The sequence below is a fragment of the Zootoca vivipara genome, chromosome 6 (assembly GCF_963506605.1).
Source record: "Zootoca vivipara chromosome 6, rZooViv1.1, whole genome shotgun sequence".
Lineage (NCBI taxonomy): Eukaryota > Metazoa > Chordata > Lepidosauria > Squamata > Lacertidae > Zootoca > Zootoca vivipara.
The window spans coordinates 66,222,403-66,234,699 of NC_083281.1; the positions used below are offsets into that span (position 1 = coordinate 66,222,403).

The window sequence follows — 12,297 nt, forward strand, 5'->3', positions numbered from 1 at the left end:
CTAACTAGCTAGGTCATATGAGGAGAGACATTCTTAAATCTGCAGTGCGTTCAGACCATTGTATGTACTCTCAAATATATTTAAGCAAACCATCTATCAGCAGGATCTAGGCAGCCCTTGTTGGCTGCCAATACCATATACCTTCTTCAAGGAAGGGAGTCTTGTCCTGAACTTGGCATTGTGCCTCTAAAACACAAATTGGAGGTAAGAGGATGTGAAAACAAGCCGTTTCCCCCTCTAGGTCTTAGCTAGTCATAAGGAGTCAGAAGCTTTCAGTCTTGTCTCTGCACTTGCTGGATTCTTCAAATACCTAGCAACAGCAGAGACAAAAGAAGCTTCCAGTTCCAAGCTGCAAGGTATGGATGGTATGGTGAGGGCTTTTCTCTGGTTGTTAGGTGCTCCAAACTCCTGAAAAGTCCAAACTGAAACAAGTCCTAAGCTTTCTCTGAATTTTAGAATGTGGGTCAGAGGGATCATCCCACCTCCTCTGTAGCTCCAGGTTTCAGTGGCAACTTGAGCCATGCCAAACTAGTCAGACACTATCTGAGCACTTGCGATGGGGAGCAAACTTGTGAATCCCTGCCACACAAGGTAGAGAAAAAATTCTATAATACACAAAGCTAAAGTCTGTTTGTATTGACCTTAATTTTATTTTTTATTGTTTTCATTTACAGCTTCAATTTAATTGTATTTTGTTTTAACAATGTCAATTCAAGTAATTTTATATTTAAGTAATAATATATCGTTATATTACATTTCTACTTGACAATGCGTACCTTTTTCTCAGGCCCAAGCTCGTTGTCATAGGATTGGTCAGAACAAAGCAGTGAAGGTCTACAGACTAATAACTCGGAACTCTTACGAAAGAGAGATGTTTGACAGAGCAAGTCTGAAGCTTGGCCTGGATAAGGCTGTCTTACAGAGCATGAGTGGAAGAGAAAATAGTGTTGGTGGTGTATGTACCCATTTCCCCCTCTTTCCTCTCCCCCCCCCCAAAAGGAATTTGAAATGGGTTTTTATTTTTGTAACTGTATCATTTACTCAAGAGAACAGGGGAACAGTTCAAAACTTAGTCTGAATGAGATCTTAAAGCTTTGCACCATTTCCTAGCTCTCTTCTTTTCTATTACCCCCACATAAAGTCCTGTTGCTTTTGTAACCAATATATAACCAAAGATTGGCCATGTTGGAGAGAGAATTCTATTGTTTGACACTTTAGACTCTGTTGTTGGATGGACGACCTTAAGGAACAAGTAGGCAAAGTATAGGTTGGGAATCCTTGAAATAGTTTACAGTGTATACAATAATAAGATTTTGATGCTGTAAGAGACTTTTAAAAAGATAACAAAAATAATACACATAAGGTAATTATGTATTGGCTGTAGTTACATACTTTGGAAAGGACAACCAATTTCTGTCAGTAACAGGCAAGATTTACTGTAAAACTATTTTTTTAGATATCCAGTGGAACTATTTCAAAATATAACAATTATAATATTTGAGCATTTTTATGTATCCAGCTGCATTAATATCATAAGACTTACCAGTTTCTCTTTTACATAGATCCAACAACTTTCTAAAAAAGAAATTGAGGATTTGCTTCGAAGAGGTGCATATGGTGCCATTATGGATGAAGAGGATGAGGGTTCTAAATTCTGTGAAGAAGATATTGATCAAATCTTGCAGCGTCGCACGAAAACAATTACAATTGAATCTGAAGGGAGGGGCTCCACATTTGCTAAGGTAGTTACAAGCTCTTCTGGTGTCCTTTTCACAGAACACAGAGAAAAGTATAAGCATTCAGAACAGTCCTCTTAGAAGTTAACAGATTGTGACTGACTTAACTGTTAGGTTAAAATACCTAATTGGTAGGCTTCACTTGAACGTAGCTGGTGTTTTTCCTTCCTTGAGAGTATGTGATACCTAATCTGTGATACTTGAAATTGAACAAATATGCTGGTGACATTTTATCTTGTGCCATTACAGGCTAGCTTTGTTGCATCTGGAAATAGGACAGATATTTCATTAGATGATCCCAACTTCTGGCAGAAGTGGGCCAAAAAAGCAGAAATAGACATAGACACCATCAGTGGTAGAGTAAGTATTTATTTATTTATTTATTTATTCATTCATTCATTCATTCATTTTTGCACTGAACTTACAAGCTTGAGTGTTCTTTTAATTGTCCTATTCAGTTACTTTGCTTTTTAAGTTGAGGCTTATTGTAGCAGTTTTGATTAAATCACTATTGGAGAACTAAGTTAAGTTCTTTGGACGGCAGTATCCTAACTAAAAACATTTCCTACACTAAAATAGTATATGTAGACCTACAGTATGCTTAGAACCGTATATTCCGCATATAAGACAACCCCCAACTTTTCCAGTTAAAATATAGAGTTTGGGATATACTCGCCATATAAGACTACCCCTCTTCCAACGCACACCAAATAAAAATTAAAAAAACATCAGATTTGATTTCAATATGGTAATCCCTGGAGCGCTGCTGCCAGTCAGTGCAGACAGCACTAAGTGAGATGGAACAATGGCCTTGCTTGGTCTTTAAGGCAACTCCATATTCTCCTGTGGGGAGAACTGGGTTTCATTGAAACTTAATGGCCTTTTCTCCACATCCTTTCCTGGGAGAGTTGCCCTTTCGCTATGGCTTCTCCTCACCCCCCCCCCAAAAAAATCACTAGGGAAAGTCTAAAATGCAATGAATATAAAACCATAAAAACACACACGGGCAGAAGGGGTTCAGATCTGAAGCTACAGTGGGAGAAAAATTAAAGCCTAATTCATGGAGTTGTGTATTGGGGATTGAAGATTAAAAACAACTCAACCCAGAGTAGTCTCTTCTACTCCAGTTCCTTCCACACTTTTGGTCAGTTTATATGCCATAGAATTAAATTGCAAAGCTTGTCTTGGACTATATTACATGTTTAAATACCACCTCATCTTTTTTTAAAAAAACAAACCTCTCATCATACAAAGCGAGTGCATCAAGGAAAACAGTTCAGCCCAGCCTTCCTCCTCAATGTCCTTTTTTATGTTCAGGGAGATTTTCTTGTGGGATAGCATTCAAACATTCAATTTATCCAACTGCAGCCTGAAATGATACTGTCCAGGTAGAGTTTTACAGCTTATATGACTGAATGAATAAACTGACTCTTTTTGAGGCTTTCTCTGGAACAACAAACACTGAAATAATGGCTAATGCTGCCAATTTCTACAAAAGTCCAATACAATACAAGCAGCACGCAAGATTCAATCAAGTTCCAATCAAGTATTATTAGTACAAAAAGAAAACAATAAGAGAACCATGTACAAGTGCTGACACAGAAACCAAAACCAAACGTCAAACAGATAGCATATACAAATAAATACTGAAAGGCAAACCAGTCTTTATGGTCTTTGAGGTTATATAACGGTCAGCTAGGTGGCAGCAGGTCGAACGAGGTGTCAATGGTAGACAGGCTGCCGGCGTTTTTCGCCTCTTTCGCCCATATGACGGGCTTCTTCAGTAGTTTCTCCTTCTGCTTTCAGTTATGTTTAAAGCATTCAAAATCGTATGAAACCACTTATCTTGGCTTAGGCCACAATGCTCAAGTTCTTTTACACAAGGTTCTCTCATGCGGCTTTGATACATTTACATATTCAATTTCTTATATTCAGAGTTTTCTTAGTTTGAGCATGTATTGACTAAGCCATGTCAGGAGGGGGCAATTTGCAGTAAAAAGGGGTAGGTAGAGAGTATGTTTCCCCACCCAGTTAGGGTTTCAGGTGCATGCTTATAATAAGATACTTTTGTTTTTGTAAAGTGAATGCAAGAGTTATGGAAGCACTACTTAGAGTCAACTGTATATAAACTACAGTACCGGTATATGTTTAATGCCCATACTAGAGGCTACTGCCCTGCCCTGACTGAAGCATTTGGTAAACAGTGCTCTTCATTCACTTTGTGGAAGAGGGAGTAAAAAAGCTTCTCACCCCCATTGTTTTGGGGGCATTTCCACTCACCCCAGTGACCCCACAGTTCCTTTTCCCTGGTAGGATTCCAGAGGGCTGAATTGCTCCTTCCGCCCACCTACACAGGAGCGCTCGCTCGTGCAGGCGCTCCTCGACCGTGGCTGTCAAAGCAGCAACGCGCGGGGAGAGAGAGAGAGACGGAGAGATCAGGCAGGGAGAGTCAGCGATCAAAGCAGCAATGCGGGGGGAGAGAGACATGGAGAGATCAGGCAGGGAGAGTCAGCGATCGAAGCAGCAACGCGGGGATAGAGAGACACGGAGAAATCAGGCAGGGAGAGTCAGCAATCGAAGCAGCAACGCGGGGAGAGAGAGAGAGACACGGAGAGATCAGGCAGGGAGAGTCAGCGATCGAAGCAGCAACGTGGGGGGAGAGAGAGAGAGATCAAGGCAGGCAGAGGCAGCAAGAAGGAAAAGGAGCCAGAGAGAGGAGAGTGGGGACACCAGCGAAGAGGCTCCACTCGTTCCCTGGGCGTTCATACGGTCACCGTATACGGCGGGGATGCGGCCACGGCCGTTTTTGAGCTCTCCTGACCATACGCGACGACCACAGATTCTCCTGTCCGGTCTTATATCCGGCGTATAAGATGACCCCCGAGTTTTGAGATGATTTTCTGGGGTTAAAAAGTCGTCTTATATGCCAGAATATACAGTATTTTGTTTACTCGAAGAACTAAACCCCCCCCCCCCAATCAAACTTGCCTTATTTTGATCCTTGGAGATAATCTGGAACTAGATTCTGTCAAAAGGAAAATGTATGTTTAAATAGACCACAAACTTGATCTATGAAAGCTTCATTACCACAAGGATACAAATTTTGTACTATAATTAAAATATCTGTTTTTCTTGTTGTGTCATGAGCTTTAAGTGTACTTTTCATTACTTGAGAGAAAATATTTTCGAAAAGGGCAGTAATGTGTCCTGTCTACCTGATCTTTGCTGGATGTTTCCTTACCAATTCACAGAATTGGGAGTGGGAAGCGACAGAAATGTTCTCTCTAACTCAGCAATTATTGACTATTCTTTTTTTCTTTTTCTTTTAAAATCATTTTTATTGATTTTTCAATAAAAACAGCCAATTAACATATCCATCAAATCATAATCATAATCCAATTAAAAACAATAAAATAAAATAAAAAAGAACCAAATTACAATCCAATTTTTAATTATTAATTTTCCCAGGCTTCCCATAGTATGGACCTCTGAAGTATATCTCCAATATCTTCATTCCTGCCTTCATCTTCTTGTTCTCATATTTTCCACATTCCGATCTTAACGCTTTAAAGTTATCCGTCCATGGCTATGTGATTCTCAATCATGTCAGAAATCATATATCCTATCATCCATCAAGTACAGCTTTATTTGTGTACTATATAGAAGGGGGGTTGCTAGACATCCATTTAGCCTTCTCTCTCGCTCATAATGAAGAAATTCTGCAAACAGATGCACTGTCTGTTATCCCAAATCATTGTCTTAAATCATTATAAAGTCAGCTAGCAAGTATTTCCCACTTACCTAAAAAATGGGAGGAATTCTCATTTTTCCGTGCTGCATCATATTAACAAGTGCCATCTTGTTTCTTCTTTTATCTTTATCAAGTCTTTCAGATCTAAGTAAAGCTGCGCAATTGAATACTTAATTATAAATAGAAGTCCATCTGTACTTTTAAAAAAAAGGTTTCTTAAAGAGGCTTGGGATAGAAAAGCAATTGTAGGTATTGAGAAGAAGAAAAAATAACGTACCAATCACCTCTGTAATCCAAACACCATGATGAGTATCTGTTTGAAGTCCGAGCTTAAATACCAGGGACTGTGCAGTTCTGCAGGTTTTTTCTCAGTCTTCTTCGGTCCAGACTATGTCTCTTTATTGTCCAAATTTAATAATTTTATCAAACAAATATTTCCAGCTATGAGAATGACTTCGGAGAGTGCCAGCTGTGTCGTGCTCAGGGACCCAGCGTCCTGCCGCTTGCACCTTGATGCAAGCTGGCAATATTGGACGGTCTACGGGTCTACGAGACAGCCCTCCCCCACCCTGGCAAGTCTGCCAGGGCTAATTACCCCCATATCAGTCCTGAATTACCGGCACGGCTGAGGTCCGATCATGTGGGAGTCAGTCAGCCATTTCTCACTGCCAGAAACAGGAAGCAATTATTGACTATTCTGATCATGAATCAGGAATACCATATCATCCTATGCTGTATTTGAGTGTTCGTAGTATTATTGAAATGCTACCCATACCTAGTTCAACATGCTTTTGTTGATATAGTCAGTTGAAGCCAGTATTAATTCTACTCAGAATAGATCCATTGAAATTAATGGACATGGTTAATGTTGGTTGATTAATTTTAGTGGGTCTTCTCTCAGTATAATTATGTTTGATGTAGTGAAGACACCCTTTTGACAGTGTCACATTTGCCAGGGATTTTATATATGGCAACCTCAGAGAGGATATTCTCGATAGACACTCAGATTGTGGAACTGTCTTGCCCCTCAAATATGGTTGAACCATGTCTTACAAGCTCTAGACACCAAGCGAAGACCTACTTGTTCACCCAGGCTGTTAGTTGAATATCTTGATATTGCACTATGTAAATGGTTATTTGTCAGTGTACATGCTGATTTTCTATCTTACTGTTTATTGGGAAATAGATGCTAAGATTTGTTGTGTTTTAAAATCTTGTGTTTGGAATATTTTAAAATGAAAAGCTGATTGCAAAGTTTATAAAAACAAGTAAAATAATAAATAAAATATCAGACAAGGATGTTTTGATGAATTTTTATCATTTTGTATTTTGAAAATGCTCACTTCTGTTGACTCAGAATATTGTTACATTTTACAGAATAGCTTGGTTATTGACACGCCTAGAATTAGGAAGCAAACAAGGCCTTTCAGTTCTACAAAGGATGAACTTGCTGAGCTATCTGACATTGAAAGTGAAGGGGATGATAAACCAAAACTTCGGAGGCCTTGTGACCGCTCCAATGGATATGGAAGAACAGAATGTTTTAGGGTGGAAAAAAACCTGCTAGTTTATGGGTAAGAATGTTTTTTGTTTCTTTGGTGTAAAGAGAGGCAAAAATATACAATAATAAAATTATTATTGTTGTTGTTTCTTAAATTTCTTTTTCTGTATGGATGGTGTCCCACTTTACACTTGTTATTGTACCAGATTCCAGCAGTGTAGTAGTGATGCTGCAGTACAGTTACAGTGTAGTATGTTGTGGCAATAGACATAATGACTAAAATGCTTACTTATTGATTCAGCAGACCTTAGGATCAGGCCATGTTGCTTTTTTCTATTGCAGAGTGTAACACACACACACATAATGTTACTATAGTTCTTCTCATAAAGAACTGTAGTAACAAAATGTGCCATAATATTTGGGTAATAGAATAGTAGTTATAATAAGCAAAGAGAAAATCTACCTGTGGATATGTTTAAATTATTTATAGATGCAGAAAAAGCTGTGAGAGACCAAACTAATGCTCACAGTCTCACAGATTTGCATAAAACTAGTAGCTTTCCCTATTAGTTTGCAGGATGATAAGGGGAGAAAACCTTAGATTCTCAAAGCAACACCAAAGGGGAAAGTGTTAATGTGTTAGAAATATAAAATTTATCTTTACCTCTTTGCAGCAAAACATTCTACAAGTACAGTAGTCTTAAAGATGCCATTTTTGTTTAAAATATTGATCCAGTGTTAAACTCTAAACAGGTGGGGCCGTTGGAGAGAGATTTTGTCACATGGGCGATTCAAGAGACAATTGAACGAACAGGATGTAGAGATAATCTGCCGAGCCCTTCTAGCATATTGCCTTGTCCATTACAGAGGAGATGAAAAAATAAAAAGTTTTATATGGGACCTTATTACACCAACAGAGGATGGGCAAACTCGAGAGCTACAGAATCACTTAGGTAAGAATCTGTAAGGGTACTATTTTTTGACATGCTTGTGATGAAATTAAAGACTCCTCAAAAGTACTGAAGCATGATACACCTTGTGAAATAAAATGGGGAAAGATGTATTAGAAGATGCGTGTATTCTTCTAATTTCCTATTTTGTGGCTTTGGGGAGAAAAACAGCTGGTGGAGACCATTCTGAATGCACTAATGTATGGGGAGGGTTAAATGACCCCTTCCACTCCATCTGAAACCGCAGCTGCTTTACCTCGGGGAATGTTGAGAGTAATCATGGTATTTTATTACATGTAGGTCTACCCTCTTTTGACGTTTAGCATTACTGTTTGAATTGTCTACACTTGCAATGTTAAGGGAAAACAGGTAGTATTCTCGCTCTTCCTGAAACAAGCAAGTTCTGTCATACCATGCAGTTGTTACATTGTATTTTTCTATGTTGCATAGGTTTGTCAGCTCCTGTACCCAGGGGCAGAAAAGGAAAAAAAGTTAAAACTCAGGCCAGCACTTTTGATATTCATAAAGCAGAATGGCTTCGAAAGTATAATCCAGAGCATTTGTTGCAAGATGATGGATATAAAAAACATATAAAACACCACTGCAACAAGTAAGTAGCAATATAAACACATGATTTAAAGTTTGTCTCCTTGATGTACAAGTAAAACCTTCATACTAAATGCTAATAATCTTTATTAATGTTAACAAGTGAGTTGCTATGGATTACAAAACTAGCATAATTGTAGTAGCCATGTTGTAAACTAGTCTCTATATTTGTACAGTGGTTACACCTTGTGCAGATGCCAAAAGTTGGAAGGGAGGAGGAGCAGACAGGAGGAGAGAACCTGTACATTTTGGCAGGAACTCTCCCTACTCCTGCAAAACAAAAAGTTGTGTGGCATTTGCAGGGAATGTCACCCTCCAAATCACAAATAGTGTGAGCCTGACAGATGTGCATACGAATTGTTCTCATGTTGCCAGAAACTGTTGGCAGCAAACAAGCTTAGTTAGCTGGGACTAAGCATTAGGCCCAAAGCATCAAGGTCATTAGGTATGGAGAAGGTGTGGGGGACTACTTTTATGGACTCATAACCATTAAAATGTTACAGGTGTGTGGAGTGATGAAACTGGCCTCAAAATACACTTGGGAAATTTAAGGTTTTGTCTTAAATTTGTTGATAATATTGCTGAGCATGTTTCCTATATATTTCAAAATAGTAGCTTGTTGAACTAAAATACACTCTGCCCGTGGCTGAAGAATTAATTGTCTTCTATGTGTTTATGTTTAGGGTCTTACTTCGAGTAAGAATGTTGTATTACTTGAAGCAAGAAGTCATTGGTAATGAGTGCTCAAAAGTTTTTGATGGAGTTGAAGCCAGGTACACCATGTTGAGGCTCTTTCCTTTTTCCTCCTTAACTGTAAATAAAGTTGTTTCTCAGAATTCTTTAATTGAGTTGACTTAACACCAGCTTTCTGGGTAACTATTTCAGTGAAATTGACATTTGGGTCCCTGAGCCAGATCATTCTGAAGTGCCAGCGGAATGGTGGGATACAGAAGCAGATAAATCTCTCTTAATAGGAGTTTTTAAGCATGGTAAGTGATAGGGATACTACTTGTTTCTTTTTCACATACAGGTTGCTTGTCTTTTGAATTAATATTAATAAATATCTGTTTCTCAGGTTATGAAAAGTATAACACAATTAGAGCAGATGCAGCTCTCTGCTTCTTGGAAAGAGTGGGAAAACCTGATGACAAGGCAGTCGCTGCAGAACAGAGAGCCAATGACTATATTGATGGGTATGATTTTTTTAAAAAATCACTATTTAAAGTGAATCACCCTCCTTCATTGAGCATGCAAACAAGATAAAGGGTGAGAATCAGCCAGAGCTAAGCCCTTTTAGCGGTGACTTTAAATGCAATTAACAATCGTAAAAAGAAAGCTACGCACTTCTCATTGAATTGAGTATGAGAGAGTTAAATGTATTTTACAGTCCCATTGGTTTTAGTAGGAAAATAAAATGCTTTGTTGTCTGGATTGCGTCCAAAGGTTATACTAGGGTTTGTTTGTTTGTTTGTTTGTTTTACAATAAATGTACAAAATGCTTTTACCCCAAACCAGTCAAATGTGGTCATAGCCCCAAAGGGTCATAGGGCATAGCTGTCATATTTTCCCTTTTCTCGTGAGGAAGCCTATTCAGCATAAGGGAATTTCCCTTAATAAAAAAAAAGGGAGAACTTGACAGCTATGTCAGAGGGCATGAGCTTACAGGCCATGGGAATGAGAGAACTCTTTGTATGCCTCTCATATGCCCATATGGTCCTTTCTCTGAGCATAACATACATGTAACAACAGTGATTCTGCAGTACAGAAATTTGAGGTTATTAGAACACTTGCAAGGTTAAATCTGGGATGAGGAACCTGTTGCCCTACAACTCCCATGAACCCCTGCCAGTACGGCCAGTGATCAGGCATGATGGGAATTGCAGGCCTGCAACATTTGGAGGGCCAGATTGTCCTCCAGATGATAATTATCAGGATACATAGAACAAAACTTTAAATAAAAATGTCCAAGTAGTTAAAACCATAATATATATTCTTTGTAGCAGGTTTTCCCCCCACAAAATAATTTAAAGTTTTCCAGTAGTTAAAACAATTGTATGAAAAAACACATACTTTACAAGCCTGTGCTGAATGTGTATTTTTCAGAGATGTAGAAGACCCAGAATATAAACCAGCCCCAGCAATGTTTAAAGATGACATGGAGGTAATGTGTTGTCAGTATTCTTTTTTCAGTTACACCAAAACTTAAGAGCTGATGAGACACTCATATTTGCTATTGATTGTAAAAATTTATATTGGTTAAAACAGTAATTTTTTAAATTAGTTTCTTGGCAACCTTTCAGTTAAACTATATGCAGATATTTTTGTTTTCTATGGAGAGATTTTGAGCCTCTTAATTTAAAAATGAAGTTAAAATAATCCATATTAAGATGAGTTATTACTATTCTTAGTCAGTCATCTGCAAGATGTGTGACTTGTGCTGTGTCTGAATCATGCCTCTGTTCATTCTGCTTTTTTAATTTAAAAAATCTTTTTTAGGATGATATATCATCACCGGGGGATCTTATAATAACAGATGGAGGTAAAAAAAACACCTCATGATCTTAATATACTACAGTGAATTATTATTTGTATTACATTAGAGCAAAAAACAGAGAATTACCAGCAAATTCTTATGTTCCTTAATTATAGATGGTCAGATGATTGAAGGGGACAAGCTTTATTGGCCAACTCAGTCTGCCTTAACTACACGCTTGCGCCGCCTAATAACAGCATACCAGCGTACTAGTAAGAACAGGCAAACCCAACAGATACAACCTGCATTTCCAGTCCAGGCCTGTGTGATGCAGAATCCATATGAAGAAGCTGCTCTAAATCCAAAAATGGCTGCCAAAATTGAAAGACAACAAAGGTCTGTACATGCTAGGTTTACCAGGTTTAAAAAGCTGATCACAAAAAACATTTTGACTACTTTCTAGTCTATCTTTCTTTGTGCTTTTGGGGGAAAGTTGTTGTTGTTGTTTAGTCGTTTAGTCGTGTCCGACTCTTTGTGACCCCATGGACCAGAGCACGCCAGGCACGCAGGGAAAGTTACTTAATTGGAATTATATTTCTTCTTGCTTTTCAATCTAGATGGACAAGAAGAGAAGAAGCTGATTTCTACAGAGTAGTTTCAACTTTTGGTGTAGTGTTTGATCCTGACAGAGGCCAATTTGACTGGACGAAGTTTCGAGCCATGGCTAGACTACATAAGAAAACGGATGAAAGTTTAGAAAAATACTTGTATGCATTTATGGCTATGTGCAGGAGAGTCTGTCGCCTGCCTTCAAAAGATGGTGGGTTACTTGCTTATTTTTTTCCTTTATGAAAAATAAACAGGCAGCAAAGGCTACAACAACTGTTTTATTGAAAAATGCTAAACCAAACTGTTCTTTGCATGAAGCAGGAGCAACAATATATATAAACAGTTTCCCCCAGCATGTAAGAATAGCAGTCTTTATGTGGACAGAACTCTATTGTATAAGGTGATATTGACTAGACAAAAATCCATCAGACTACAGTATTTTTATTGCATTTTTATATTAGGTAGTCAAAATGCTCAGCACAATTTCCTCAAGCAGAAGGCAGCATATACATGTCTGTGGAGAAGGAATTCTGCAGCTTAGTGACTGCCACAGAAAATGCCTTCTCCTGGTGCTGAAGGTATTTACGATTTTAAATGTTAATGTGAGTACCTTGAATTGATCCTGGAAACTAACTGGCAACTAGTGACACTGTTTTAGAACAGGGGTTATG

The 12,297-nt window shown here is 38.3% G+C and overlaps 1 protein-coding gene across 13 annotated transcripts in view; it reads left to right on the forward strand.

Annotated features, from left to right (window-relative positions):
• Positions 1 to 12,297, forward strand: part of CHD9 (chromodomain helicase DNA binding protein 9) — an 86,171-nt gene that overhangs the window by 59,634 nt on the left and 14,240 nt on the right. For all 13 annotated transcript variants that reach the window (XM_035121168.2, XM_035121166.2, XM_060276072.1 and 10 more), the window contains 13 exons: positions 788 to 955; positions 1,563 to 1,742; positions 1,986 to 2,096; positions 6,865 to 7,061; positions 7,742 to 7,941; positions 8,389 to 8,548; positions 9,228 to 9,317; positions 9,430 to 9,533; positions 9,620 to 9,737; positions 10,648 to 10,705; positions 11,041 to 11,083; positions 11,194 to 11,413; positions 11,635 to 11,837. In XM_035121168.2, the coding sequence (XP_034977059.1) occupies positions 788 to 955; positions 1,563 to 1,742; positions 1,986 to 2,096; positions 6,865 to 7,061; positions 7,742 to 7,941; positions 8,389 to 8,548; positions 9,228 to 9,317; positions 9,430 to 9,533; positions 9,620 to 9,737; positions 10,648 to 10,705; positions 11,041 to 11,083; positions 11,194 to 11,413; positions 11,635 to 11,837 (1,852 nt within the window). The remainder of the gene's footprint in view (positions 1 to 787; positions 956 to 1,562; positions 1,743 to 1,985; positions 2,097 to 6,864; positions 7,062 to 7,741; positions 7,942 to 8,388; positions 8,549 to 9,227; positions 9,318 to 9,429; positions 9,534 to 9,619; positions 9,738 to 10,647; positions 10,706 to 11,040; positions 11,084 to 11,193; positions 11,414 to 11,634; positions 11,838 to 12,297) is intronic.